The sequence below is a fragment of the Juglans microcarpa x Juglans regia genome, chromosome 6D (genome assembly GCF_004785595.1).
Source record: "Juglans microcarpa x Juglans regia isolate MS1-56 chromosome 6D, Jm3101_v1.0, whole genome shotgun sequence".
NCBI lineage: Eukaryota > Viridiplantae > Streptophyta > Magnoliopsida > Fagales > Juglandaceae > Juglans > Juglans microcarpa x Juglans regia.
The window spans coordinates 21,303,703-21,331,225 of record NC_054604.1 but is presented as its reverse complement, the minus strand read 5'-3'; the positions used below and the strand labels follow the sequence as shown (position 1 = coordinate 21,331,225).

At 37.9% G+C, this 27,523-nt stretch overlaps 2 protein-coding genes across 2 annotated transcripts; both read right to left on the bottom strand.

Annotated features, from left to right (window-relative positions):
* Positions 1 to 652: 652 nt before the first annotated feature.
* Positions 653 to 3,135, bottom strand: LOC121236040 (abscisic acid 8'-hydroxylase CYP707A2-like). Its single transcript, XM_041132534.1, has 8 exons — positions 2,866 to 3,135; positions 2,455 to 2,773; positions 1,938 to 2,324; positions 1,645 to 1,819; positions 1,457 to 1,563; positions 1,247 to 1,365; positions 941 to 1,105; positions 653 to 902 (listed from the first exon to the last, which is right to left on the bottom strand). Exons 1-7 carry the CDS (start codon positions 3,066 to 3,068, stop codon positions 994 to 996), a joined length of 1,422 nt encoding a protein of 473 aa, XP_040988468.1. The 5' UTR covers positions 3,069 to 3,135; the 3' UTR covers positions 653 to 902; positions 941 to 993.
* A 2,830-nt stretch (positions 3,136 to 5,965) lies between these two features.
* Positions 5,966 to 6,913, bottom strand: LOC121235456. The gene has a single exon (XM_041131803.1). It carries the CDS (start codon positions 6,911 to 6,913, stop codon positions 5,966 to 5,968), a length of 948 nt encoding a protein of 315 aa, XP_040987737.1.
* Between the last annotated feature and the right edge of the window lie 20,610 nt (positions 6,914 to 27,523).

Here is a 27,523-nt window from a genome sequence, read left to right as displayed (position 1 = left end):
ACTGATACCAATTGTAATGGACCCCTTGACGAATATGAAGAATTCTCCAAGAATTAAAGAGAGAAAGAGATAGAGAGAGAGAGAGAGAGAGAGAGAGAGAGAGATAGTGAGAAAAAGAGAGATAGAGTTGATTCACACTGAATACCAAAGTTGGCCTCCTTCCCAACTTACAGCTACCTTTTATAGACGAATGAATCAATTTGCATGAATTAGTTATGAAAACTACACAGATTTATTTCATGTTCAGCCATTTGATGACTTAAACGACAATCACGAAACGGCACCGTCCTATTTATTTCCACTTACAACTAAACGACACAACTACAAACAGTTATATACAAAACAGCTCCACTTAAACCAAACAGTGCATTTTGATCTTTCTATTTTACTTATTCGAAGACTTCAGTTCTTATTCATGCAGACTACAGTTCAACCTTCAATTCTTACTCATGTTGGCCTCGATCTACAATCTCATCCATCTTCCATAATTCTCAACGTGTAACATTCTTTGAATAAGTTATGATGCCAATGCTATTTTAGTGTTAATAAAGTGCTTGATAATGGGATGACATCAATATATAAGAAGGTTACTGTGATGAACATTGAACAGAGACGGGTAGAGGGAGGAAACGCAAACTTGTCAAATCACGTGGAATCAAAATCTTGGTCATTGAATTTAAAACCGATGCCTTGCGGCACATTATATTGGTAAGCAGATAACAAGACCCTTCCTAGATCTATATAAACCAACCTAAACCCTGAGGAACTTTTCTCCTCATCCCTTTAAAGAAAAGAAAAACAATGCTCTTCTGTACACTTGGCTTTTCCTTTGGCATTCTAATATTTAAATTTGTTCCTTTCGGTGTCTTGTCCCAAAATTAATGGAGGAGTTTTTCTTTCTTCATTTGGTTGCTTATGACTTTTCTGATCTTCATTAAACCAATTGTTGATTCCTTTCTTTCTGTATATAGAAGGTCATTATTGTGCTTGGAACTAGTTTTCTGGAGTAGTCTCTCTCTTCAGAGAGAATCTGATGGGCAAACCATCCTGGGGAAGAGGAAAAGGGCTATACTGAATCCCATTCTGTGTACCAACCATAGACCACCTGCAAATAATTGATGCAGAAATCATGTCAGCATGCAGAAACTCCCAAGAAATGCTATTTTTAGAAGCTGGCCTTTTATAGACATAATAACTGGGTGAACAAGGCCAAAGACTATTGATCCTATTATTGAAGTTTACCTACCTGTACTTTGTGGTCAGGTGATGGAGAATGACTAATATTTCAAATTTTGCTAACTCATTCCCAGGACAGGAGTGGATCCCATTGCCAAATGGCATAAAAGTATTGGGCTTTGGAGCAACCTGTCAGATAATTCAAAAACAATTTAGAATCTTGCTCTAGAAAGTAAAATATATCAGTAAATCGAATCCATTTTGTTGAATCCAAATTTACCTCAAATCTTGAGGGATCAAATTTCTCAGGCTCTGGGAAGAAGTCTGGGCTGTGGTGAATGTTTCTGAAGAGTGGCAAAACTTTCCATCCCTTGGGTATAAGATATCCTGAAGAAGAAATTCCAAACACAAATTAGTACAAAGGAATGAAGAATATATTTACTAAAGGTAGATTTTGCAGTAACTGACCTTCATACTCTACATCTTCTACTGCCTCCCTGAAAGTAAATGATAGAATTGAGGCAACTCTAAGTGTCTCCTGGATTACTCTTGAAGTGATTGGCATCTTTTTGGTATCTGCCCAAGAGAGAACATTCTCTGCAATACTCCCTTCTTTACTCCTCATTATGGCCTCCTGCTCTTCCTGTTAAAAAAAAAAAATCACAAGCACTAGAAAATGTAAGTGAACTCCTCATTGTTTTCTTGATGTTTGAAAATCTGGGTCATGAAAAGATCATTGATTTTTAGTTAAGGATTCTTACAGTGACTGCCTGAAGAACACTGGGGTTCTCGCCAAGATACTTGAGGATCCATGTCAGAATGCTGGCGGTGGTATCACGAGCTGCGAATATGACTCCGATGATGTTGTCGGCAATCTGCTCGTCAGTAAGGCCTTCTTTTTCACCCATGAAAGATCCGAGCAAGTCGTTGTGGTCGAGCTTCATCTGCCTCCTGGTGGAGAGGATTTTGGCCAAGATCTGAGCAAGCTCCTCTCTTGCTTTCATGGATTTGTTGAAGGGTGTGCCAGGTAGACTAATGGGCATTGAGTTGTACCCTTTCTCAAGAATGTAGTAGCACCGCTTCAGATCCTCTCGGTAGAGAACCTCATCTTTCCCAAATATGGAAAGCAGGGCAACATTGAATGCAAACTGCAAAGCAAAAGAACACAGAAATTTGGTTAGGATTACAGGCAACAGAACACAATTTGAAACAGAGGAAGGAGCCCTGTTTCGCTCTGTTTATTGAGTTAACAGGGAAATTTCAAGCTGGGGGGCTCACTATCTTCATTTCTTGGAAAGTGTTGATTAACCGGCCTTCCCAAGATTGGAGAGTATCTTTGGCGATGGCTTCGATGTCGGGGACGATGTTTCTGATTGCTTCGGGCATGAAGGCACGAAGAACAAGCTTCCTCAATTTGGCATGGTAGTCTCCCTGGTGAAAGAAGATGGCTTGTTTCCCCAGCATCCTCTCTTTGCTTGCAGGATAAGTGGGCTTAAAGAGATGAGCTCTCGTCACCAGCACGAATTTCGCGGCTTCCGGGCTAGAGATCATCACACAGGGACACCCCAATATGTGGGTCTTGAAGATTGAGCCATACCTATGAATCAAAACGAAAAATCCACCATTAATAAAACCAGTAGATATCAAATTAATCAAGTGAAACGTCAAGACTTGGGTGTATATACCAACCTCTTTTGTTTTGAGGTAAAGAAGACATTTGGGTTCTGAGAGTAGAGTTGAAAGGTCTCGCCAATGTAAGGCCAACCCAAGGTGCCAGGCGGGAGAGGCAGTTTCCGGCAACTTGAATTGTAGAATTTGATAAGATAATGAATAAGAAAGATGAGGGAAATGGAAGCTAGAAAGCAAAACTGAAACATGGATGTAAATTCCATGACGACTAGATTCTTGTGGGTGACTGAGAGTAGGATTGGGAGCTGAAAATAATGGATATTACAAGTAGGTGTGAGGAAAGAAGTGAAGAAGAAGGTAGGGTATATATAGTGTTTTGGGGAGGCCGAAGAGAGGGAAAAGGGGTAGAAAGAGAGGGAGAGGAGGGTCTTTCAATTACAGCTTGACACACGGAATCTCCTACAGCTCATTCATTCATGTTTCGGTCTTTGAGAGAGAAAGAGAGAGAGAGGGGATGAGAAAGAGCGTGTGGGGGCCCGAGGGACTATGTGGCGTGGGTCCCTAGTGGAGGGTAATTAGTATGACTTGGCCGACCGTAGGCCATTCACGAAACATTTTGCCTCGGCATTATTCTGGTTTTTCTATTCTTAAATAACCCATAAAAAAATACGAATTGCAATTGCGCAATGCCCCTTGAGCGAACAGAAAAGGCGAGTGTAAGCTTACCACTCTCAGTACTGTACTTTCTCTTCTTGGCCCACGCTAAGTCGCTGACGCATCGATTTGTTCCACTTTTGAGATTTTGTTGCCAACTTTACCAGGATTATTCGCATTCGCTTCATTAAAATAATTTTTAAAAATTTAACGAAAAATACATATTTTTTATAATTTTAAAATCTCTCTATTCATAACTTAAGTTAGATTAACTATTAGATTTATTAAAATAATAATATAATATTATTTTTTAATAATAATATTTTTAATTTTTTTTCATATTTTACAATTATACTATCTAAAGAAAACCCAACGATTAATAATCAAAGATTAAACGAAAAATATTCGAGATAGTATTGGCAACTTTTTTGCTAATCTAGAATTAGATGGGGCATCAGATTTTTTAGCTAATTATATTATATTATTATAACAAAAAAAAATTACTGTAACTATAACCTTGTAGTATTAACCCTACACAAATTTGATTGGGTTATTATTTAAGGAACAAACTTTTATATATTGTACACCGTTTACGTAGGAAAGAAATTGATTTTAGTTTTTATAATAAAATATTAGTTTTGATGATGAACAGTACATCTTTAAATTTAAAAATGTACTTAAAATCACTTAGCTCAAAATTTAAATTTTTACAATTTAATGCAGTTAATATAGATAATTTTATTTATATTCCTTTAGCCATATAAGGGAAGCATGCGTGAAATCCATTCAAGCAAAAACAGCACATGATTAACCTACAATTTTGCTCAATCTTCTGTCATTAATTTTGTATTAAAGCTGATTTTATTTCCTTAGTTGTATACCGTAACAGCAACTTTATTTCTTCATTACCGTTACTTAGTTTCTAAAAATAGCTTGTCTATTACTCTGTATATATTGGAAAATATCTATCAATGAAATGTGTGGGAATTTATTCATTGAAATCCATTGCAGTATTCTTCTTCTATATGGTATCAGAAGAGCCACCATCAAACGAGTCACCGATCCAAGTTACCACCATGTCTTCCTCCTCTGATCAAAACCCAAACTTCAACCTCAATACACAACCTCCTTCCGTAGCAGAAAAACCTCTCATTGCCCTAAACATCACTGCCCAAATCAATGAAAAGTTGACTCCCTCCACCTTTCCTCAATGGCGTGCTCAATTTGAAGCACTCCTTATTGGCTATGACTTACTAGATTATGCCGAAGGCACCCTTCGGTGCCCCACTTCGACTGGCACCGCAGCTGATGAGCTGCGCAAGATCCATTGGATCTGACAGGATAAGCTTATCCTAAGTGCCCTTCTAGCCTCTACAGCCCCGTCAATCACCCCACTCATTGCTACGGCAAAGACCTCCCATGAAGCTTGGAAAAATCTCAACAATTTATACGCTAGTCGCTCACGCACTCGTGCTATGCAATTAAAGGAGGAACTCACCTTAATCCAGCGTGGAAATCGGTCAATCACGGAGTATCTCCATGCGGTGAAGGCCTTGGCTGATGAAATAGCCATCATTGATCATCCAATTTCGGATGATGACCTAACCCTTTATGTATTAAATGGCTTAGGTCCAGATTTTCGGGAAATCGCAGCACCGATCCGAGCCCGAGAATCCTCTCTCGCCTTTGAAGAGCTGCACGATCTGCTGGTTGGTCATGAAGCGTATCTGAGACGCTTGGAAGCTGCAACGCAGCACCTGGTTGCTTCCGCCAATTTCACGAAGACGAAGCATTTCGCACAAGGGGGAAATTCGTCGTGGCCCTCCAAGAAAACTGATTCCTCTCGTGGGCCTCGCGGATCCAGCCCAGGTCATGGCGCTCCACGCGATGGACGTCGCTCCCACGCAAGTTCTGGCAGGCCCAATAACTTCACTCGCCGATACCAGCCCAAATGCCAACTTTGTGATCAGTTGGGTCACATTGCCAAAGCCTGTCCACAATTTAATTCACAGAATGTCTCTATCAATTGTGCCACAACCTCAAATGGAAAAGATAAAAATTGGTTGCTTGATTCGGCTGCTTCTCATAATATTACGGGTGATCTCTCCAATTTATCTCTTCATTCCGAATATGATGGAACTGATGAAGTTCTCCTTGGTGATGGTTCAGGTTTGGCAGTCTCACACATTGGTTCTTTGACTTTACCATCTCCTCACCGCACCTTTATATTGCGTGATACCCTTTGTGTTCCTAATCTTTGCAAAAATTTAATTTCCGTTCATCATCTCACTAAACAAAATAATGTCTTTGTTGAATTTCATCCTTTCTATTTTCTTGTGAAGGACAAGATCACGGGGGCGATTCTACTAAAAGGAGCATGTAACAATGGCATCTACACCTTCCCGGAATCAATGGTGCCGTCCCAAAAAGTTGCTAATGTGCATGAACGTACTTCTATTGATGGATGGCACAAGCGTCTTGGGCATCCTTCTCTTAAAATTGTAGGTTAATCATGTGCTGTTTTTGCTTTGGGCTGGTATCGGCGAGTGAAGTTATTGGGCCTGCCAGAACTTGCGTGGGAGCGACGTCCATCGCATGGAGCGCCATGACCTGGGCTGGATCCGCGAGGCCCACGAGAGGAATCAGTTTTCTTGGAGGGCCACGACGAATTTCCCCCTTGTGCGAAATGCTTCGTCTTCGTGAAATTGGCGGAAGCAACCAGGTGCTGCGTTGCAGCTTCCAAGCGTCTCAGATACGCTTCATGACCAACCAGCAGATCGTGCAGCTCTTCAAAGGCGAGAGAGGATTCTCGGGCTCGGATCGGTGCTGCGATTTCCCGAAAATCTGGACCTAAGCCATTTAATACATAAAGGGTTAGGTCATCATCCGAAATTGGATGATCAATGATGGCTATTTCATCAGCCAAGGCCTTCACCGCATGGAGATACTCCGTGATTGACCGATTTCCATGCTGGATTAAGGTGAGTTCCTCCTTTAATTGCATAGCACGAGTGCGTGAGCGACTAGCGTATAAATTGTTGAGCTTTTTCCAAGCTTCATGGGAGGTCTTTGCCGTAGCAATGAGTGGGGTGATTGACGGGGCTGTAGAGGCTAGAAGGGCACTTAGGATAAGCTTATCCTGTCGGATCCAATGGATCTTGCGCAGCTCATCAGCTGCGGTGCCAGTCGAAGTGGGGCACCGAAGGGTGCCTTCGGCATAATCTAGTAAGTCATAGCCAATAAGGAGTGCTTCAAATTGAGCACGCCATTGAGGAAAGGTGGAGGGAGTCAACTTTTCATTGATTTGGGCAGTGATGTTTAGGGCAATGAGAGGTTTTTCTGCTACGGAAGGAGGTTGTGTATTGAGGTTGAAGTTTGGGTTTTGATCAGAGGAGGAAGACATGGTGGTAACTTGGATCGGTGACTCGTTTGATGGTGGCTCTTCTGATACCATATAGAAGAAGAATACTGCAATGGATTTCAATGAATAAATTCCCACACATTTCATTGATAGATATTTTCCAATATATACAGAGTAATAGACAAGCTATTTTTAGAAACTAAGTAACGGTAATGAAGAAATAAAGTTGCTGTTACGGTATACAACTAAGGAAATAAAATCAGCTTTAATACAAAATTAATGACAGAAGATTGAGCAAAATTGTAGGTTAATCATGTGCTGTTTTTGCTTGAATGGATTTCACGCATGCTTCCCTTATAGAATACTGCAATGGATTTCAATGAATAAATTCCCACACATTTCATTGATAGATATTTTCCAATATATACAGAGTAATAGACAAGCTATTTTTAGAAACTAAGTAACGGTAATGAAGAAATAAAGTTGCTGTTACGGTATACAACTAAGGAAATAAAATCAGCTTTAATACAAAATTAATGACAGAAGATTGAGCAAAATTGTAGGTTAATCATGTGCTGTTTTTGCTTGAATGGATTTCACGCATGCTTCCCTTATACGCCCCCGCAAGATTGTGCTTCCATCGGCAAGACCAATCTTGTGACGTAACCATTCCGTGCGCTGTTTGGACAGAGGCTTTGTTAACAGATCAGCTAATTGATCTTGAGTATGGACATGTTGAACTTGGAGACTTCCTTTTTGCACTAAGTCACGCACAAAGTGAAGATCGATTTGAATGTGTTTCATGCGCGAGTGATTAACAGGATTAAAGCTAAGATGGGTGGCTCCAAGATTATCACATAACAGTAGAGGAGGTCCATTTACTGAAAAAGCAAGTTCTTTGAGGAGAGTGGACAGCCACATTGTCTCGGAAGCCGCATTAGCTAGCGCCCGGTATTCAGCTTCTGTTGTGGATCGTGCTACAGCTCTTTGTTTCTTGGAGCTCCAAGAAATGGGATTAGAGCCCAAGAAGGTAATATAGGCAGAGGTGGATGTGCGATCATCCACATTGCCAGCCCAATCGGCATCGGAGTATGTCTTCAAAACAGGAGGAGCAGCTTTGTGAATCTGAATGCCATAGAAAATGGTTTGTTTTAAGTAGCGAAGGAGTCTCTTTGTTGCTGTCCAGTGATTTGTAGTCGGCTTGTGCATGAATTGAGAAAGTTTGTTGACTGCAAAGGAGATGTCTGGACGAGTGAGAGAGAGATATTGAAGGCTGCCGATGACACGTCTAAACTCAGAGCTGTCCACAGCAGCAGTACCATCGACCAATTTAAGAGATTGGGTGGTAGAGAGAGGTGTTGAGACATCCTTTGCACCACTCATACTGGTATTAGCTAAAAGCTCACGAACATACTTGTGTTGTGAGAGAAATAACCCAGCCCGAGTAGGGATTACCTCAATCCCCAAAAAAAAATGAAGAGAACCCATATCCTTGAGAGAAAACATGTCACCCAGCTGTTTAATGATGTTGTCTACAAGGATTGAATTATTTCCAGTAATAACAAGGTCATCAACGTAAACCAGAAAATAACAGAGATTTGAGCCATGGTTGTAAATAAAAAGAGAGGAATCAGCCTTGGAACTATGAAAACCCAGCTGAAGAATGGCACTTTTTAGTGCTGTGTACCAGGCCCGTGGGGCTTGTTTAAGCCCGTAAATAGCCTTTTTCAACCTGCAAACATGGTGAGGTTTGCACAAATCTTTGAACCCTGGGGGTTGTGCCATAAAAACAGTTTCAGTTAAATCACCATTTAGAAAGGCATTATTGACATCCATTTGTCTCAAATCTCATCCATTCATGACTGCAATAGATAGCACAGCTCTAATAGTTGCTGGTTTAACAACAGGGCTAAAGGTTTCTTTGTAATCAACACCAGGACGTTGATTGTAGCCCTTGGCAACTAGACGAGCCTTAAATCTGTCCACTGACCCATCAGCTTTTCTTTTTACACGGAAAACCCATTTACAGCCCACTGGTTTACAGTTCAAAGGAGGTAAAACAAGATCCCAAGTCCCATGTTTCATTAAAGCCGTGAGTTCATTGGACATGGCCTCACGCCAGTGAGGTTGCGACACGGCTTGGCTCACACTCGTTGGTTCTATGATCTGGGGAAGAGGATATTTGGACACTGTATGAATTTGTTTGGGTTTGAAAATTTGATTCATGGATCTTGTGGTCATGGTATGGGTGCGTTGGGAAGGATTATTGGGTTGAGGGTTTGTGACATTCGGGTTGGATGAAGATGGATTTGACCCGAGAATGGGTTCGACGCGAGTATTAGTAGAGGGTGGCGGAAGGTTTAGTGGAGATGCAATCATATGTGCATCTAAGTGAAGATTCGGAGAAGTGGAAGTGGAATCAAGATTGTGCAAAGAATTGTGAAATGGAGAACTAGGGGATCCGAAATTACCTGAGGAGGACGCAACAATGGCAGGAGGACCTTCCGGAGGGAACGAGGATGGAGGTGCGTCGGACTCCATTGATGGACTGCCGTCAAGATGCTGGGTACCGAAAAGGGGAATTAGGGATTGGAAATTCTCTGGGTGTTTTTGGGCTGGCGCGGGTTGATGAAGTGAGGAGAGGGTCTTTGTCTCGTCGAATAGCACGTGCCGTGAGAAAAAAAATTTTTTTGTTTGAGGTTCAAAACACTTGTATGCGTTTTGAGTGGGTGAATAGCCAAGGAAAAGACAGGTTTTTGATTTGGGTTGCATTTTATTTGAATTATAGGCTCGGGTGAGAGGATAGCAAATACAACCAAATTTTTTTAATTTTAAATAATTTGGTGTTTGACCAAAGAGAGCTTCAAAGGGGATTTTTCTTGAAGAAGAGGCGTGGGTTGTCGATTTATGAGGTAAGAAGCTGTTTGAAAAGCATAGGGCCAATACGAAAAATCAAGATTTGCATCATGAAGAAGGGTAAGGCCTGTTTCAACAAGATGTCGATGACGACGTTCAGAAACACCATTTTGTTGTGGGGTATGGGGAGCCGTGGTGTAGTGAGTTATTCCATGAAGAGAGAGATAGGATTTTAAAGCAATAAACTCACCACCGTTGTCGGAGTATAAGGTTTTGATTGATTTTTGAAAGCGAGTTTCAACAAATTTTTTGAAGTGTGGAAAAATAGTAGAGACACCGGATTTAGTGGCCATTGGATAAAACCATATATATTTTGTATAATGATCAACAAATATAAGGTAATATCGGGAGCCATCAATTCCAGTATAACTAGCGGGACCCCACACATCGGTGTAAATAAGATCAAGCGGCTCATTACTTTGAAGACTGGTGACATGAAAGGGTTGTTGATGAGCTTTATTAATGGAACATGAAGAACATAATGACGACAATTTTTTATTGGATGAAGTAGGAAGAGAAAAATTTTTAACAAGATGGTGGACAATTTTAAGAGAAGGAAGTCTCCAAGTTCAACATGTCCATACTCAAGATCAATTAGCTGATCTGTTAACAAAGCCTCTGTCCAAACAGCGCACGGAATGGTTACGTCACAAGATTGGTCTTGCCGATGGAAGCACAATCTTGCGGGGGCGTATAAGGGAAGCATGCGTGAAATCCATTCAAGCAAAAACAGCACATGATTAACCTACAATTTTGCTCAATCTTCTGTCATTAATTTTGTATTAAAGCTGATTTTATTTCCTTAGTTGTATACCGTAACAGCAACTTTATTTCTTCATTACCGTTACTTAGTTTCTAAAAATAGCTTGTCTATTACTCTGTATATATTGGAAAATATCTATCAATGAAATGTGTGGGAATTTATTCATTGAAATCCATTGCAGTATTCTTCTTCTATAAGCCAAAGCCAATGCCAATACTCACACACTATTATGAAAGAAGCTATCCTTAAGCCAAATTTTAGGAGAAAAACTTGAAAAGTGAAAAAGATGTGAGCTACATCCCATTCCCTAATATAACTTTTGATTTTAGGATTGTTACAGTGCTCCATTCTTTTTATTTTTTTTATTCTGAATTTATATTTATTTAGTTATATTTTCTGTTCCTACTCTTTCTTCCAAATTATAAACCATATCATAAAAAATTATCTTATTCTTAAAAATGTAATAATTTTAAAAATAGACAAAAAAAATAATTTAAATTTTTGTTTAAAATATTCGCTACAGAGTAATAATTCAAAATATAAGAAAAAAGATAAGATAGTGAGTACTTAAGTTTGTAAATGAAAGTGAGAGAAAAAAGTAATAGAGAAATATTATTTTAATAAAATAGAGAAATGATAGGGAATGAGATGTAAGAAGTTTTTAAAAGATGAGTAAAACTTAAGAGAAAATATTAAGAAATTTATTTTTTAGCCAAATTTTAAAAAATTTATAGGAAACCTAATGTGGATGCTCTTAGAGCATCTACATCGGGATGCCTAAAGGTCCTAATTCTCTAAACTATAGTAAAAAATTTTAACTTTTGCCAAAATCTCATCTCCATCCGGCTGTCTATTTTAAGGAAACGTTTTGGGATTTGAATAGTGACTCCCTAAATATGGGGAGCTACTATTCATCCCTAAATCAATTTTTACAAATATTTTATTTTAATCAATATAATAAATCTTTCTTTCAATCGTCTACACTTTCTCTTATGCTCATATTTGTTATAGTTGAAATTTTAAAAAAAATGTCACAATTCAAATAATTTTTTTTAATTGTCCATTTGTGAAAATATGATTTTGTTTTCAAATATTATTGTTAGGAAAGCACCAATTTTAAAAATATTATCGTTTAGAGAGATAAGTAGTTAAAAATAAACTCGTTACAAATAAAAAACTACATTTTTGTTATAAGTAAAAAAAAAAAAATCGAAAACACATGGCTCCGAACTTCAATTTTTTAAAAAAAAAACACATGATGAGAACGACATTGTTTCGCTTAACATGGGACATTTTGGTCAGTTAAGTGTAACTAAACGACATAGAACGACGTCATTTCGTGAAGAAATGGGTCCAAAACGTAAGACCCCTTCTTAACCCCTCACTTTCGCACAAAGCACAACACTACAACAGACTGCAGTCCCTTTGTCTCCACAATCACACGAGTTCACCTCCCCCACTATCTACCGTCATCTAAAGCTGCCGCGAGCCACCTTCCAGAGTTCATAACAAATTGTACGAATGATTTGTTGTTCCTCCTCAAATTGTAAAAATGTGATTTGTGTTTTGTTATTCCTCCTCCTCCCTTTGTGAAATATGTATGATTTGTTATTGATTTCAATGATTTATAGTTTGCAGGTGACGTTCGCTCGAGTGTCACTTGAGCAAACGTCACACAGATTGTTCGATTGAGCTTTCGCTCAAGTGTGGCTCGAGCGAACATCACACAGATTGTTCGCTCGAGTGTGGCTCAAGTGGACGTTCATTTTTTTGTGTTTTATTTATTTTTAAAATCACAAACACGAATAGACGTATATATTTTTCTTCTTCAATGTGTTTTCAATTTGTAGATAATTTTTATAACATATTAACTGATGGTTGTTTGTTAATTATTTCATATTATTTGCTCAAATTATGGACTACACCATCTTGTTGTGATTCTCTATAAAAGGATGACGCATAGCCGTTAGCGTCACCGATAGGTACTTTGGGTCGTAGACCCCCATCTAAAGCAGCTACCATCTGTGCAACTAGTCGAGTCTCAATAGATTTAGAAGACGTTGATATGCTTAATGAGGAGGAGGAGTTAATAAATGTTGAGGCCGATCTACTAACACAACCTAGTAAAAAAAAGGACGTGGACATGGAAACATTTCACCAAAGTTCCCAGTGATCGTGAGAGTCCTTAGACTCGATGTCACTATTGTGGGCAGCAATGCGATTGTCGTTTGAAAAAGCAAGGCAAGTCAATATTAATAGCACATCTTACGGGCTGCCAGCGGTATAAGATACACAAAGGGCTGGTGGCATCTGATCAAACAAAGTTGAGTTATGAGACTTCTACAACTACTGATGGCACACAGATTTTGGAGCTATCAATCTCTCAATACAGTTAGAATATGTTGATGGATGTTCTTGCGGGGATGATCATTACTAATGAGATGCCTTTTACTATGGTTGACAAGACAGGCTTCTGTAAATTTGTACACACTTTAAAGCCATAATTTCACATGCATGTCTTCATGGTATACTATGATGCGCGATTGTTTGAAGAGGCATGCCAAAGAGAAGGCAACAAAGAAAGAAATTTTTGTTGCCATTGGCGAGAGAGTGTCATTTACCACTGATACATAAACCTCCATACAGAATATGAGTTACATGTGTATCACAACCCACTTTATTGATAGTGAGTGGACATTGTAGAAGCGGATTATCGGCTTCAAAGAAATTGTTGATCACAAGGGGTCACCATTGGCAAGACTATGGATGAATGTATAAAGGATTGAGAGATCAGAAAAGTGATTTGTATCACAGTTGACAATGCTAGTGTGAATGACACTACCATTGATTGGTTCAGGCGAAATACGACGGTAAAGGAAAATATCATTCGTAAGAACCAGTTTATCCATGTTTGATGTTGTGTCCATATCATCAACCTCATAACTTCTGAGAGGTTCAAGAAGGTTGATGATTCCATTATTAAAGTTTGAAACCTTGTGAGATATATGAGTGCTTCTCCCAACGGCTCCATCAGTTTAAGCCAATAGCCGAACAACTTGAGATATCATCTTCCAGTATGTTGCAATTGAACGTTCTGAGTCGATGGAACTCTACATACATGACGCTAGATGTAGCGCAGAAGTACCAAACAACATTCGAGCTGATGGAGGTTGAGGATAGGGGCATGAGGTATACTTTGCTGGAGTTAATTGGGGGGAGAGTGTCAAGTATTTTATTCAATTTTTGAAGTTATTTTATGACATAATTGTACGAATATCTTAGACAAAATATCCTACTATGAACGTGTACTTCGAGGCGCTCTCGAGACTTTATGACCACTTGCAATAGAGTTCTGCTGACTGTATAGGTTTGTTGAATGCAATGACTATGAGAATGAAATACAAATATAATAAATATTGGGGGATGTGGAGAAGATAAATAGATTTTTATTTGTGGTTACGACCCTTGACCCCTGATATAAGTTGGCGATTGTAAAGTTTAGATTAGGGACATCTTCGGTGATGAAGATGCGAATCAGTTTATTAGATCTCTTAAATGTGATATTGATTATTTATACAGTCATTACAATAGCAATGATTAGTCTTCGATCAAAGGTGGTAGCTCCTCAAGCTCGACCGGCTCAACATATTGCTGGGATAACACACATGCACAAAGTTCAAATTTATAGCGGCTATGACAGTATCATCAAAACCATGCATCAAGGAATATTATGCAGTATAAGTCTGAGGTTGAGTGTTACTTTATGGAAAATTTCAAGGCACCTAGTGATACATTCCAAATATTAACTTGGTGGAAGTTGAATTCTGGCAAGTTTCCAGCCCTTTTCCGAATAGCCAAGGATGTACTAGTCATTCATATCACTACAGTTGTCTCTAAGTCGGTGTTTAGCACCGGAGGTCATGTCTTGGATGCTCATCGAAGTTCATTGTCTCCGACCACCATTGAGACCCTCATTTGCACACAAAATTGGTTAAGTTCAACGCTCATTAGAATAGATACCGTTGATGATGAGAGCTATAGATTTGAATCAGGTAATTTTATAATTTTAAATTATTTTTTTACATAACTTTAATGTTTTCATTATTTAATTTATAATTTATATGATTTTGTGGACGTAGCTGTAAACCCCAGACTAATTGTGGATGATTGATACGGACGCACAGTGGGATAACCCTTTTATTGATGAGAAACTCAATTCTGGAAATTAATATCGTGCAAAACTCGTCAAAGTTAGATGTGAATGTGAGTTCATAATGTGTCCTATTTTACGTTATATATCAATTGGCTGATGGTTTATAAGTTTATAGTTAAATGACTAAAGAAAAGATAATGCATCTGATCAATAAAACTTCATGTAGGAAAATTGAAAATCAATATCAAGTCATCGACTCAAATGCATGGATTGTCAAGACTGATGGAAGGGATTGTGACTATTTTATATTTGAATGAAATCTGATATTATTAATATTTTGGTGCTATAAATTTAAATTTATTGCGATTTGTAATTTTAAATTTAAATTTATCGTTTGTAATTTGTAGTTTGATTTGGTCGTTGTATTTAAATTTTATTTTTTTACAGTATTTTAGATTTTTTAATTATCTTTTTACATTATTTTATTTTTTAAAAAATATTTTTAAATAGGGGTAGCCTTAGATATTGGGCCGTGGGCCCAGGCCCAATCTGAGTAGGGCAACTGGGGCTAGTTCTTGGGACCTAGAAGATTGACACGTGAAATCGGCCACACAATATTTATTGAGTATTTAATTTTACTTGAAAAAATCACTCAGATAGCTATAAATGGCATTGAGCTCACTTTATGTGTCTATTTTTCTCTTATTTTAGATATTATAATACTAGTAAGAAGTCTAAGGAATCTAAATCTTAATTTCCTAATTTCCTATCATAGAATATATGGTTATTGATTTTTAATGGTGATTAAATCTACGGTGGAGGCCTACATTTAAGTTCTATAAGTTTTAACTTCATGCCTAATTTTTAGGCCCATTATAATACTCTTTTCTAAAAAAACAAATGATAGAAGGAATGACTAGATGTAACTTCTCTCGTAGGACATGATCATAGTAGCACTCTATCCACTAAAAACTAGAAATGAAGGACCTAAATAGAGGAAAACTACAAGCAATCTCTAAAGTCAAATTTAAGTCATACCTTAGATTATGAGTGATAATATATGACATGACCTGTTAACACAACATGAATATAATATGATAAAAGCGGGTTTGGATTTTGTCTTAATGGGATTGGGTCAAAATGGGTTGACTTGTTAAGAAAGTTGAATTTACATTTATATCATATTTGAGATTGTAACATTAATATTTTACAATTTGTGTTTATCATATTTTGGATTGTAACTTTAATATTATTACAATGTATGTTTATCATATTTATGTAATTATGTATTTATTATATTTGGTACTGTTAGGATTCTAATGTCAGTATTTTTATTGTTTGGATTGTACTATTGTTTATATTTTAATATTTATAAAAAAAAATCAGGTCAAATGGATTGAAACGAATCTCTTTAACCCATTAACGTAAATAGATTGAAACAGGTCGAGTCAGATTGTATTGTATCGTGTCAATTTATTTTGTATTCAATAACAGATCGTATCATATTAATCCGTTATATGAAACCATTTATTTATTTTGATTGATTTGGAGCATGACCAAAAGTCATTTTTGCATCATGAAGCTGTATATGTGTGCCTGTTAAGTTAATATCATGTATCTGTTGACCTTTCAAACAAATCATGTTCTGTATGGTGTAACTTCGTACACGTACGCATGATACCTGACAAAATAGCATTAAATGAAAACTAATACTTGTCAATGTCTCAAAATCCAGCTTAGATTTTTGGGGCGAGGAAGGGAAAGAAGGTCAAAATCTAATTATATTAGTAACGGGTTTGAAATAATTAATTGTGGTTTTGATTATATATGATAGTTAACATAAGCGTCATGTGTTTGTAGCGTGCGTGCACAAGGCAAAATAAAAATGACGACGTGGTGATAAAATCTTACTGGCAAAATCAAAAGGATAAGGAGATACAGCTTAAAATTTCTATAAAAAAAAAAAAAAAAAAAAAAAAAAAAAAAAAAAAAAGATTAAATCTTATATTCTAATTTTAAACTTTTGTTATTTTTTTACCTTTAGTTAAATACATCCTTAAGACTCCATTAAATATGCAATATCATCTCTAATGGTAGAGTGACACGTGTCAATAATTTTAAAAAATACTTAAATAATATATTTTTAAGATAAATAATATTTATAATCATAAAATACAAAAACGCCGCACATTTTTTAAAAAATAACGAGACTTACAAGAAATTTGATATATAATGGGATTCAGCAATTTTATTTATTATTAGAAGATACAAATTAAAAAAGAGGAAAAATCAATATTGTTTCTTAATATATTTCAATTAACTCAAATAGCTATCAATGATTCTATATTGTAAGTACTGATCCATGCTTTTTCAAATTTTGAAAATCATTTATGTTAATTTCTACCAAATTTTTTATATTTATTATGGACGTACAACATTAATTAAAGGGTACTTAGGTGCAAACTTATCTATTTTAATAAACGAATTGTTAAAAGAAATTCTAAAACTTTAACGAAAACTATATGGACTTTCTAAAATTAACAAATCAAGTATGTTTAATAAGTCAAAATTAAATAATAAAATATATTATTTTCTTTAATAAATCAAAAACTGGAGGGAGGAGTGGGCACAGTACCCCATCACCGGCCTCTAGTTCCGACGTCCCTGCCCCAAACTGTTCAGCAGGACCACCATACATGTCTTACCTGCATCATGCACAAGCTTTATGCATTGAAAAAATCTACTCATCATTCTCACACAATATATTATACATAATTTTTTAATATTTTATTTTATTCTCTTACAAAATGTGTGATGGATGAATGATGAGTAGAAAAACTCAATTAGTTTAAGAAGAATAAAACTAAAAAAAATTTAAAAAATATAAAAATATAAAAAAAAAAATGTTGTATATGATGTATGGGATGATGAGTAGCAAAACTTTTATGCATTTATGATGGAAAGAAAATATCAGATGAGAAAACGCTCAAATATTATTCAGTGCTTTTGACCAACACAGATGGTCAGTATGGATCACTGCATTAACGCATATGATTATTATTGACATGTTTATTAATCGTATTTTAATAGATTAATGCAAAGTAATCCAAATTTATTTATATCTAAATTAAATTTACTAATTTTGTGGAGGGATAAAATGTTAAAACCCAATATAAAACTCAGCCACCAGGCCACATTAGGAAATAAGACAAAAGGATAGGAGTAGGGAACAAGGGGGGCCATGTAGCAGGCGGGTGGCAGGGGCTTCAGAACTAGTCAAAGGGAAAAGTAGGAGGGAAATGGGAGCTGACACACGCAATGGGTCCGGTCCCATCACTGCCAACTGACACACGCAATAGGGGGATGGATAAAAGGCCTTCAGCCAGATGACCAGCGGACTTTACTTCGTCTTCTACCTATTCTTCTTCTTCTAGGGAAAGGAACGCACCAGTGGGATTTTTTTTTTTTTCCAACAAGTGGGTCTCTAGCTTTCTTTGTATAGTAAGATGTGAGAGATCATGAGTGACTGTAAACAAATACATTATAGTGGAAACTCCCCGCCCAAACCCCCTGTGGACGTAGGCCTAGTGCTGAGCCATGTAAATCTTTGTGTCTCTCTCTCGTTATTTTCTCTACACTTATCCACCATAGACCTACGCAGCTACACCATATAGCCGCACTGGAACACTGTCGGGGGCCCCAAACAATACCGATCAAGGCCAAGTCGACTCAATGGGCCAGAAATGACTTTCTTTCTCTCCTTCCGGCATGTTGTGCGATTTTTACAACATCAACATTGGTATCGTCTGTGGGATTTGATTTCCTCTCTTCACCGGAAGTGAGAGAATGAAGATTTTTCGGCATGCTGAATAATTACTCAACGAGCAGATGACATCCTCCCAGATGAGTATTCTTAGCTTTTTAAATTTTTACATTCATAAAAAATATTGCTGCAGAAAATGGGAAAGTAAATCTTTTCTTGCCCAAGCTAGGAACCGAGGTCCTCACCACTGCACTTAGTTCACTCTAATAAACTAGGCAAAATGTAAGCGCACAGTAAGGACTGATCGAGCAAAAGTCACACTGCATCAACACTAGCAAGTAAACATTATGCACTTAAGTGCACAGTAGCACACAAGCACTGCACCAAACGTGCACAGTACTCGGGTAGGCACTGTGCACTTAAGCGCACAGTGCCATGCACGACCACTGTGCACTCATAGTGCACGGGGCATGGCCTCGCGTGCGCCCAGAGCTCACGGCGCCACACCGCGAGCCTAGTCGACTTGTTGGCGGTCACCATTTGGATCGCCAATGGTTTCTGGCTCCATAGCCACGGCCCCACCAGGGGGTTGTGAACAATGCGTCCCGTCCAGTCCTAGCGAGAGAGGGGGTTGGAGCCCACCGTATGGTTCACAGGTATCGTTTGTCTCCAACGGTGCATCGCCGGTTGACCCTCACAACAGTGATAGTTCCGTCGAGACAGCCACATGCACGGCCTTGCGTGTGGAGGAAAACACGAAAGCCCAGACCCACTGACTCATGGCCAGGCTGCTTGCAACCACCCGGCGACTCGTCGACATAGTCTGCTGCCCATAGGGTGGTTCCAAAGTACCCAAGCCGACTAGGGCAGAAGTTGGACGTGCATGCCATGAGCACGCCGTGTGGGTTGGTGCATGTTGTGTTCAATGTGTTTCCGTCGGTGGCCACCATTTGGACCGCCGACACCTTTTAACGCCCCATAGGTGGTGCCCCGACTGCCATGGCAAGCATAGGGTGGCTCCCCCTCCAACAACAAGCATGCACAACGACCCAGCAGTAGGGCCACCTTCAGCCAGCTCCTCGGCCACCCAAGGGCCAGCTCCACCTCAGCTCGATGACTACCTCCTAACAATGAACATGCCCTGATCCTCCTCTTCCACTCGGCTCGGCAGTCCAGCAACCGAGCTCTTCCTCCACAGCTTGGTGCCACCCCACAGCTCGGCAACCCTACACCCATTGGATCACCAACCAACGAGGCTCTTAACCTCATAGATTGGGCCCCCCCCATCGCTCGGACACCACTTACCCAGCTCGGCATCAGCTTGGTACCATTGCTCTACACCTCCTCAGCCTCGGAATTACTCCACGTAGGGAGCATGACTCAGGACTCCTCCACTTGGGAATACTGTTCAAATCATCTGCACGGGAACATGGCTTGCCCAGCTCCTCGGCAACTCAGATCAGACCAGACCACTCACCACACAGGACTCAGGACAAGACCACTCGCCCCACAAAACTTAGCCAACAGGCATGCATGGGCTTCGACCAACCTCCTAGCTCGAACCACTCAACCAACCAATTGCAGGGCTCGGACGAACACCACATGCATTGCAAAACTCGACTCAAACCAACGGGCAAAAATGGCCTGACTAATAAAAAAGAAAAAAGAAAAGAAAGAGAAGCGGCCTCACTCGGGTTCTCCCAACGGGCTCACTCGGGCTCTCCCAGCGGGCTTACCCGGACTCTCCTAGTGGGCATATCTGGACTATTGTAGTGGAACTTCAACAGTGACAAATCTCTCAAGCTATGTCCCTTCATAGCCAATCGAGCACAAATTCCTTGACTTACTGACTTTCGTGCTACAAGCCGAGTCTCTAGACTCATCATGGGGCATAACAGTTGCCAGCGGGTCTTCTCCGAGAATGAGCCTTCAAAGTTAACAAGCTTCCGAGCTCCACAAACCGCCTAGAGTGGGTTACCTTTGGAAACGAGCTGACGGGCTCGGCAATCGCCTAAAGTGGACCCAGGGGTTCGACGGGCCCTTTGACCGCTTTGCGTAGGTTACTTCACACAAACTCCAACACTAACTACAAATTGAAAATAAAGGCATCAAACGAACATACACTTTACAAATAACAACAAGCATCCAAGCTCCGCGCTCGCACCTTATGCAATTGAGCCAGCCTCCTGCCACATCTGAGCTCCACACTCGCACCTTATGAGGTCGAGCCATCCTCCTCCCACATTAGAGGCCCGCACTCGCATCATACACTATTGAATACACCTCCTGCCTGAATTCACTTATATGGGCGTTTCTTACTTAACACAAGCGGATTATTTTGTTTCTTGTTGTCGACTTTTGTGGCATATTTTATCTTAAAGATTCTCAATGACTTTTGTTAGAACAAATTGCCCTTAAGAATCACGGGCTTCTGTGGAGGGATAAAATGTTAAAGTCTAATATAAGCCGAACCACCAGGCCACATTAGGAGATAAGACGAAAAGATAGGAGTGGGGAACATGGGGGAACATGCAGCAGGCGGGTGGCAGGGGCTTCAGAACAAGTCAGAGGGAAGGTATAAGGGAAATGGGAGTTGACACATGCAAGGACTGCCGATTGACACATGCAATAGGGGGATGGATAAAAGGCCTTCAACCAGATGACCAACGGACTCTCTCAACTTCTTCTTCTTCTTTCCGGGAAAGGAGCACACCAATAAGATTTTCTTCTCCAACAAGTGGATCTCCAGCTTTTTTTGTACAGTGAGATGTGAGAGATCATGAGTGACTGTAAATAAATATATTACACAAACATTACAGTGGAAACTCCCCTCCCAAACCCATGCGGACGTAGGCCTAATGCCGAACTACGTAAATCTTTAAGTCTCTCTCCCTTTATTTTCTCTACATTTGTCCACCATGGACGGGCGCACCTTCACCTTACAGCCACATCGGAACACTGCCGATAGCCCCAAACAATACCAATCAAGTCTCAACCAACTCAGTAGGCCGAAAATGATTTTTTCTCTCATTTCAGCACGTTGTGCGATTTTTACAACATCAACAAATTTCATATCATTTCATGTTAAATTTACATTTCATATCACATATGGTCAACTCTAACAGAAATGCAAGCAGTAAAGGAATATTGTAAATAGAAGCCTAATGATGTATATATCACATTTTTTAAAGCAATTGTACGGTGTTTGCGGACTCCACGACTATATGTAACATTATTATATCAGTAGTGCATTTGCTTGTACGTCTGAGATTCTTACGTCCGTCCGCACTCGCTCACCTTGCTTGTTTTAACATCACATGAGAGGAACCGATCAGTCTACTTATTTTTTCTTTTCTTTTTTTTATCTTTTTTTTCGAACATTTTTTTAAACTTCTTAAATATCTTTAAAAATTAAAAAAAAATTCACAAATTTATTAAAAATTACTTTATTAACTATTAATTAAAAAAATTAAAATAAATAAAATAATTGAAATCCGGTACAAAATTTCGGTAAACATTCTTTGTGGAAGTAGTTTTTTCCATATATTTTACACACTTGAAACGTTTCAGATCATTTAAGCTAGAAAAATAGAAAAGCAGATTCGCGTGAGAATGAACAGTTAATGCACTTGAAAGAAGTGATCTTTTAACTCTTTACACACACACACGCATATATTTCCATAGATGACTAATCTTTTCCAAACTATCATGATCATCATCTTTTATGCCAATCCCACGCGGAAGAGTGCACACACGATTTCCCCGTCTATTGAAGTTTCAACGTTGATGGAGCCATTTTTAGTTATCTGTGCAGATAAGAAGTTGGCATGGTACTGCGATATGATAAGGGCCATGTTATTTTTGTAGCTAGTAAACCAGAGCATATGGTCACTTATCCATTTGAGGTAGAGTTAATGCTCGCTATTCTAAGAGGGTTGCAATTATGTATTCCTATGGGACTTACAGATTTGCACATAGAGAGTGATTCCCTTCTTGTGACGCAAGAGTTGAACATGGAGGGTCCTTCATTGTCTATTTGAGGCAATATTGCTCAAGAAATCAGGAGTATATTGCAGCGTTGGCCAATTTGGTCTGTTCATCACAAAGGCAGAACAACAAATGGTGCAGCACACTCTTTGGCACGGTTTGCTTGGAATTTAGATGATTTAGCAACTTGGTGGCATTTGATTCCATAATGTATTGCAAATGCTTTTTGGATTGATATACTTGTGTAATGCATTGCTTGATGAATAAAGATTCTCTTTTGTTATAAGAAAAAAAAAAAAGGTACTAATTCCCAGTAAAAAGAAACACTGCCTTGCAAATTAAGTACTTAAATTAGAGAGAGTCATGTCTGAAAGATATATAGCACGCAGTAGTACAGGACATGATTTGCAAATTAATATATAGACAAAATCCTCAAGTTGACTTTGAAAGTCTTCCATCCTTTCTGTCTTCCATTAATCGCTTTACATCGTTTACCAAATTTCCATCTCTGTTATAGAAAAATAGCACAGAGAATAGTTCATGAAGAGAAGAAATGACATTTTTAACAGCTCAAATTCGATTCTATCACTATTATTGAAAAACAGCACAAAGAATAATGTAGATGTCAAGAAAGGAAATTTTTAGCATGCAGCTCAAATTAGAGGTAGCATGAGCAAGGTGCCTAGCTAATGTTTTACTCACAAAATACTGAATAGCAATTTATTTAACAAAATATATATTTTCTCAATTGTATTAATAGGATGTGAAGATTCCGATTATTTTTCTAATTTCAAGTTATCTATATATACAAATCTATTTAATTTATAACATCTATAACTTTTCAACTGTGGTATGTGCAAAAGGTCTTGTGCAATAGATTTGGGTCCGATGATGTTAAGTTGGAAGATGCTACGTTGAAAGCGTTGGACTATCTCAAGAATGCAATTTAACATAAATAGGGCAGGAAAAAGTGAAGATTGCTGGATTGAAGCAATATTAAGCACGTGTCATTATTTTGGCCATAATTTTGACTACGAATTTCAAAATCGCTTATAATCCCAATTCAGAAATCTTTTTTAAGCGCACACGTCATGGTTACCATGCCACACCTAGTGGTCTCCGTTTCAATCCCAAAATCAGAATATTTTGCCATCGCTTTTAGAGATGAGTCTTATGGATAAGATTTTTGGCAATATAATTGTTTTGTATTTTATTTTTACACAATAATTTGAATTTTGCCTTTTTCAAAAGAAAAATTCTCAGAATCTCGGATTTCCTTAACTATTTAAACTTGGGTTGTGGGTTTCATAACCAGTTTTGACTTTTATGAATAAACGCTATTCTTAGAGATTACACAAAATAAACTTACAAACTGATGTAGTTTCATAGAATCTGTTAGATCTACTTTATAATAAAAATAAATTTACAATCTGACCTACTATATCAAGCCATATCAATTTGTGAATTTATTTCTGTGTAATCCTTTTATGCCTAAAATATTTTCATAAGTTTTAAGAGATTCATATCCCTCGATGGATCCATTGGATTTACACCACGTGTCTGATATTTAATTTAATAATGGGATACGTGATAATAATTTAATAGGATGCATCATGACTTGCATTTTGTAAGTCAATGAGCATAACATGGAATCATTATATTGTCTCCTTGGACCTTGAAAGGAAAAATATATATGATTTGAAATAAATTAAAGACTTGTGAGAAATAAATATTTTAAAGAAGATTATCATACTAATAATAGAAATATAATTATCGAGGCATGTGCCCTACATGGTAATTAATATCGATATTTTTAGTATAATTTATTGATTAATAAAACAATTTCAAATTAGTAGTGATGCCCGGCCCACATGCACATGATCCATGCATCCTGCAACCTGCAACCTGCAACCTCATCTCCATGGCTCTGTCTATTGCCTGCAGTCTCCTCAAATCATTCAAAAAGTGGACCCTGTAAATTTCTGTGGGGCCGGGTATGTATGTATGAGGAAGAGTCTCGAAGTCAGCGCATGGTACCCATGAATACTCTGTCTAGATGAACAGAAGCAACGTGTATATATATAGTTTGTACAACTGCAAGACACCTGTACGTACAACATTAATCCTAACTATTTTTCATGAGAATTAAGTTTCATTTAAAAACACAATTTATATCAACTCATCATTATAATTTTTTTAAATCTCAACATAAAATATAATAAACAATTCAACTTTTTCAAATCTCAAAACAATAATAATAATAATAAATAATATTCTAATAATATTTTATCAACTTAACTCAACTCAACTCACTTCAACATCCAAACGCACTTTAATAAAAGCCAGCAAAAACACTATGATTTGGAAGTGTATGCACGTGATCCAGATCATTGGCTCTCCCCTGCATGACACCTGCATGTATATATCTATATATATATATATAAAAGAGAAATATTATACTCAAATAGATCTTATAAAAATAAATTAATAAATTAATATAATTTAATATGATAAGTTAGATTATAATAAAATAAATTTAATATATTATATAAAATTATTTCAATTTATAAATTTACTTTTATGAAATTGCTTAACACATGTAACAATCCTATGTATATATATAATCATCAACATCATCATTTCTATTATTTTATCATTTTATTAATCTTTTTAATTAACCTTCTTAAAATTTATAATAAAAATAAGAGTAATGATACTTATACAATATTTTTTATAATATATTTCATATTACATGTTATAATAAGAATTTTTTAATAAAATAAAGTTATTTTTATAAGTTAATTTATAAAAATAATATTTGTAAAATGTTGGTAAAAATGTTTCTCAGTCGTACAGGTACTGCTGGGTGTACATTTACGTACGTTTCTGATCTTATCTGATTGGAGAAAGTAATTTTTCCTGGAACCTTCTGGCTTCTTTAAGCATTCAATGCTGTGTTTTTTTATCTATTCATGGCGGGGTCCACGTACAAATTAAGCATAAGTTTGCTGGCTGTCGTATTTTCCGGGGGCCCTTCCATGCCGGAGTGTCGTTATACATGTTTAATTATTGGGTTGTCGATTGCCTCCCTGTAAGCGCGTATACCAAGCTTGGCCGTACATTTTATTCATTTATAGTGAGACTTGCATGTGGTCAATTACGGTTGGAGCTGAGTGGGACTATATATTGCTTTTTTTGAATAACTCGTTTCCATTCAATCAAGTCAAAAAGATACAAGGAGGAAGATCTTCCAACATTACACTATGATCATAATTGAAAATAACATCTTTTACCAATAAGTGAGCTGTAGAGTTGTCATTTCTCCTTATATGAGAAACCTCTCACTTAGCAAAGTATTCTAAAAGCTGTTTTGCTTCACTTACAAATATACTTGCACTATTACAGCCTTCTTTGTTCCTTCTAAGATTGTTGATGATTTGTAGGGAATCCTCTTCAATAATGACTTGTGTTAGACCAAGCTCCAGTCCAAATTGTATTTTTTTAAGAGCTCGAAAAGCCTCGGCTAGCAATGGATCGGGGAAGAGATGTTTATTGGTTCTTATGGTTGCAATGATTTTGCCTGTATTGTCCCTAATTACCACTCCCACTCCGATGATACCTTTAGCCCTGTCAACTGCACTGTCCCAGTTCAACTTGAGCCAATTTGATGGAGGAGCTTGCCAAACCTTAGCTGAAATACAGATATTACTGGACCTACAACCCTGATTGGATGCCTCCTCATTTAACACATCCAAGATGCTTCTTGCCTCTTGCACAATAACCTTCGGGTGAGCAAAAACACTTTTAAAAACTAGATTGTTCCTTCTCCACCATATCTTATTGGCCACCATAGCAAAATGTTGAATGATCTTGTTTTCCATAGTCTAAAATAAGGCTTCGAGGAATTGTAGCATAGACATGTATGGTAGATGGCATTTCTGTAACCTTTTAGAACATTAACTCCACACATCCTAGGCTGACTCACACACCCATATAACATGAATTGAGTCTTCTTCCTCCAGATTGCATATAGGACATAGGGGGTGTTCTACTACTATCTTCTTGAAGAGATTAGATTGGGTTGGAAGGGTCTCTAGACAGGATCTCTGAAGGAATACTTTAACTCCAAGCTGCACTTTGAATTGCCATAGCTGCTGCCAAAAAGCTTTGAGGGAAGAACTACTTGAAACTTGACTAGAAACAGGATGGCTTCTCTCAATTTCCTTGTGGTAGGCACTTATAATTGAAAATTTACCATCTTTTGTGTCTTGCCAAACAAGTCTATCTCTGCTATTGAGGCAGCTTATGAGAGTTTTAATTATGGACTCAGCTTCTTTGTGATTGAAAATCTGCTGCACCAGTGCATATTTCCACTGCTTAGTGATAGGGTCAATTAGAGTTGAAACTGTTGCATTATTCTCCAGCACACTAACAATACTCTGGGCCTTGCTAGGATTAGGAGAGGATATCCATTTATCCTTCCAAACTTGAACATGATGACCATTTCCTATCCTCCAATAGGATCCTGCCTCTACTAATGGTCTAGCTGCTAAGAAGCTTCTCAAGATATAAGAAGGTTTCGACCCTAATTTTGTCTTTAGAAAAGTGGAGCTTGGATAATACTTGGCCTTAATCACCTGAGCTGCAAGGGAATCAGAGTGTTGGATCAGTCTCCAACATTGTTTGGCCAACATTGCTTTATTAAAAGCTTCAAAGTCCCTCAAGCCCATACCCCCTTCAGATTTAGCCTTTCTCATATTTTTCCATGAAATCCAATGGATCCTGTGCTCACTGCCTTCCTGCCCCCACTAGAAGTTGTTGATAACCCTATTGATGTCTTTGAGCAGGGACTTAGGGAGTTTAAAAACAGACATTGTGTAGGTAGGAAGAGCTTGGATGATAGCTTTGATAAAAATCTCCTTCCCTGCTTGAGACAACATTTTGACTCTATGATTACTGATTTTTGATCTAATGTTATCCAATATTCCTTTAAAAGTCTTGGCTTTATTCCTTCCCACTACTGAGGGAAGTCCCAAGTATTTTTCATATGACATGCCATTCCTCACCCCAGCAATTGATAGAATGTACTATTGTGTGGCCCTTGCTGTATTTTTGCTGAAT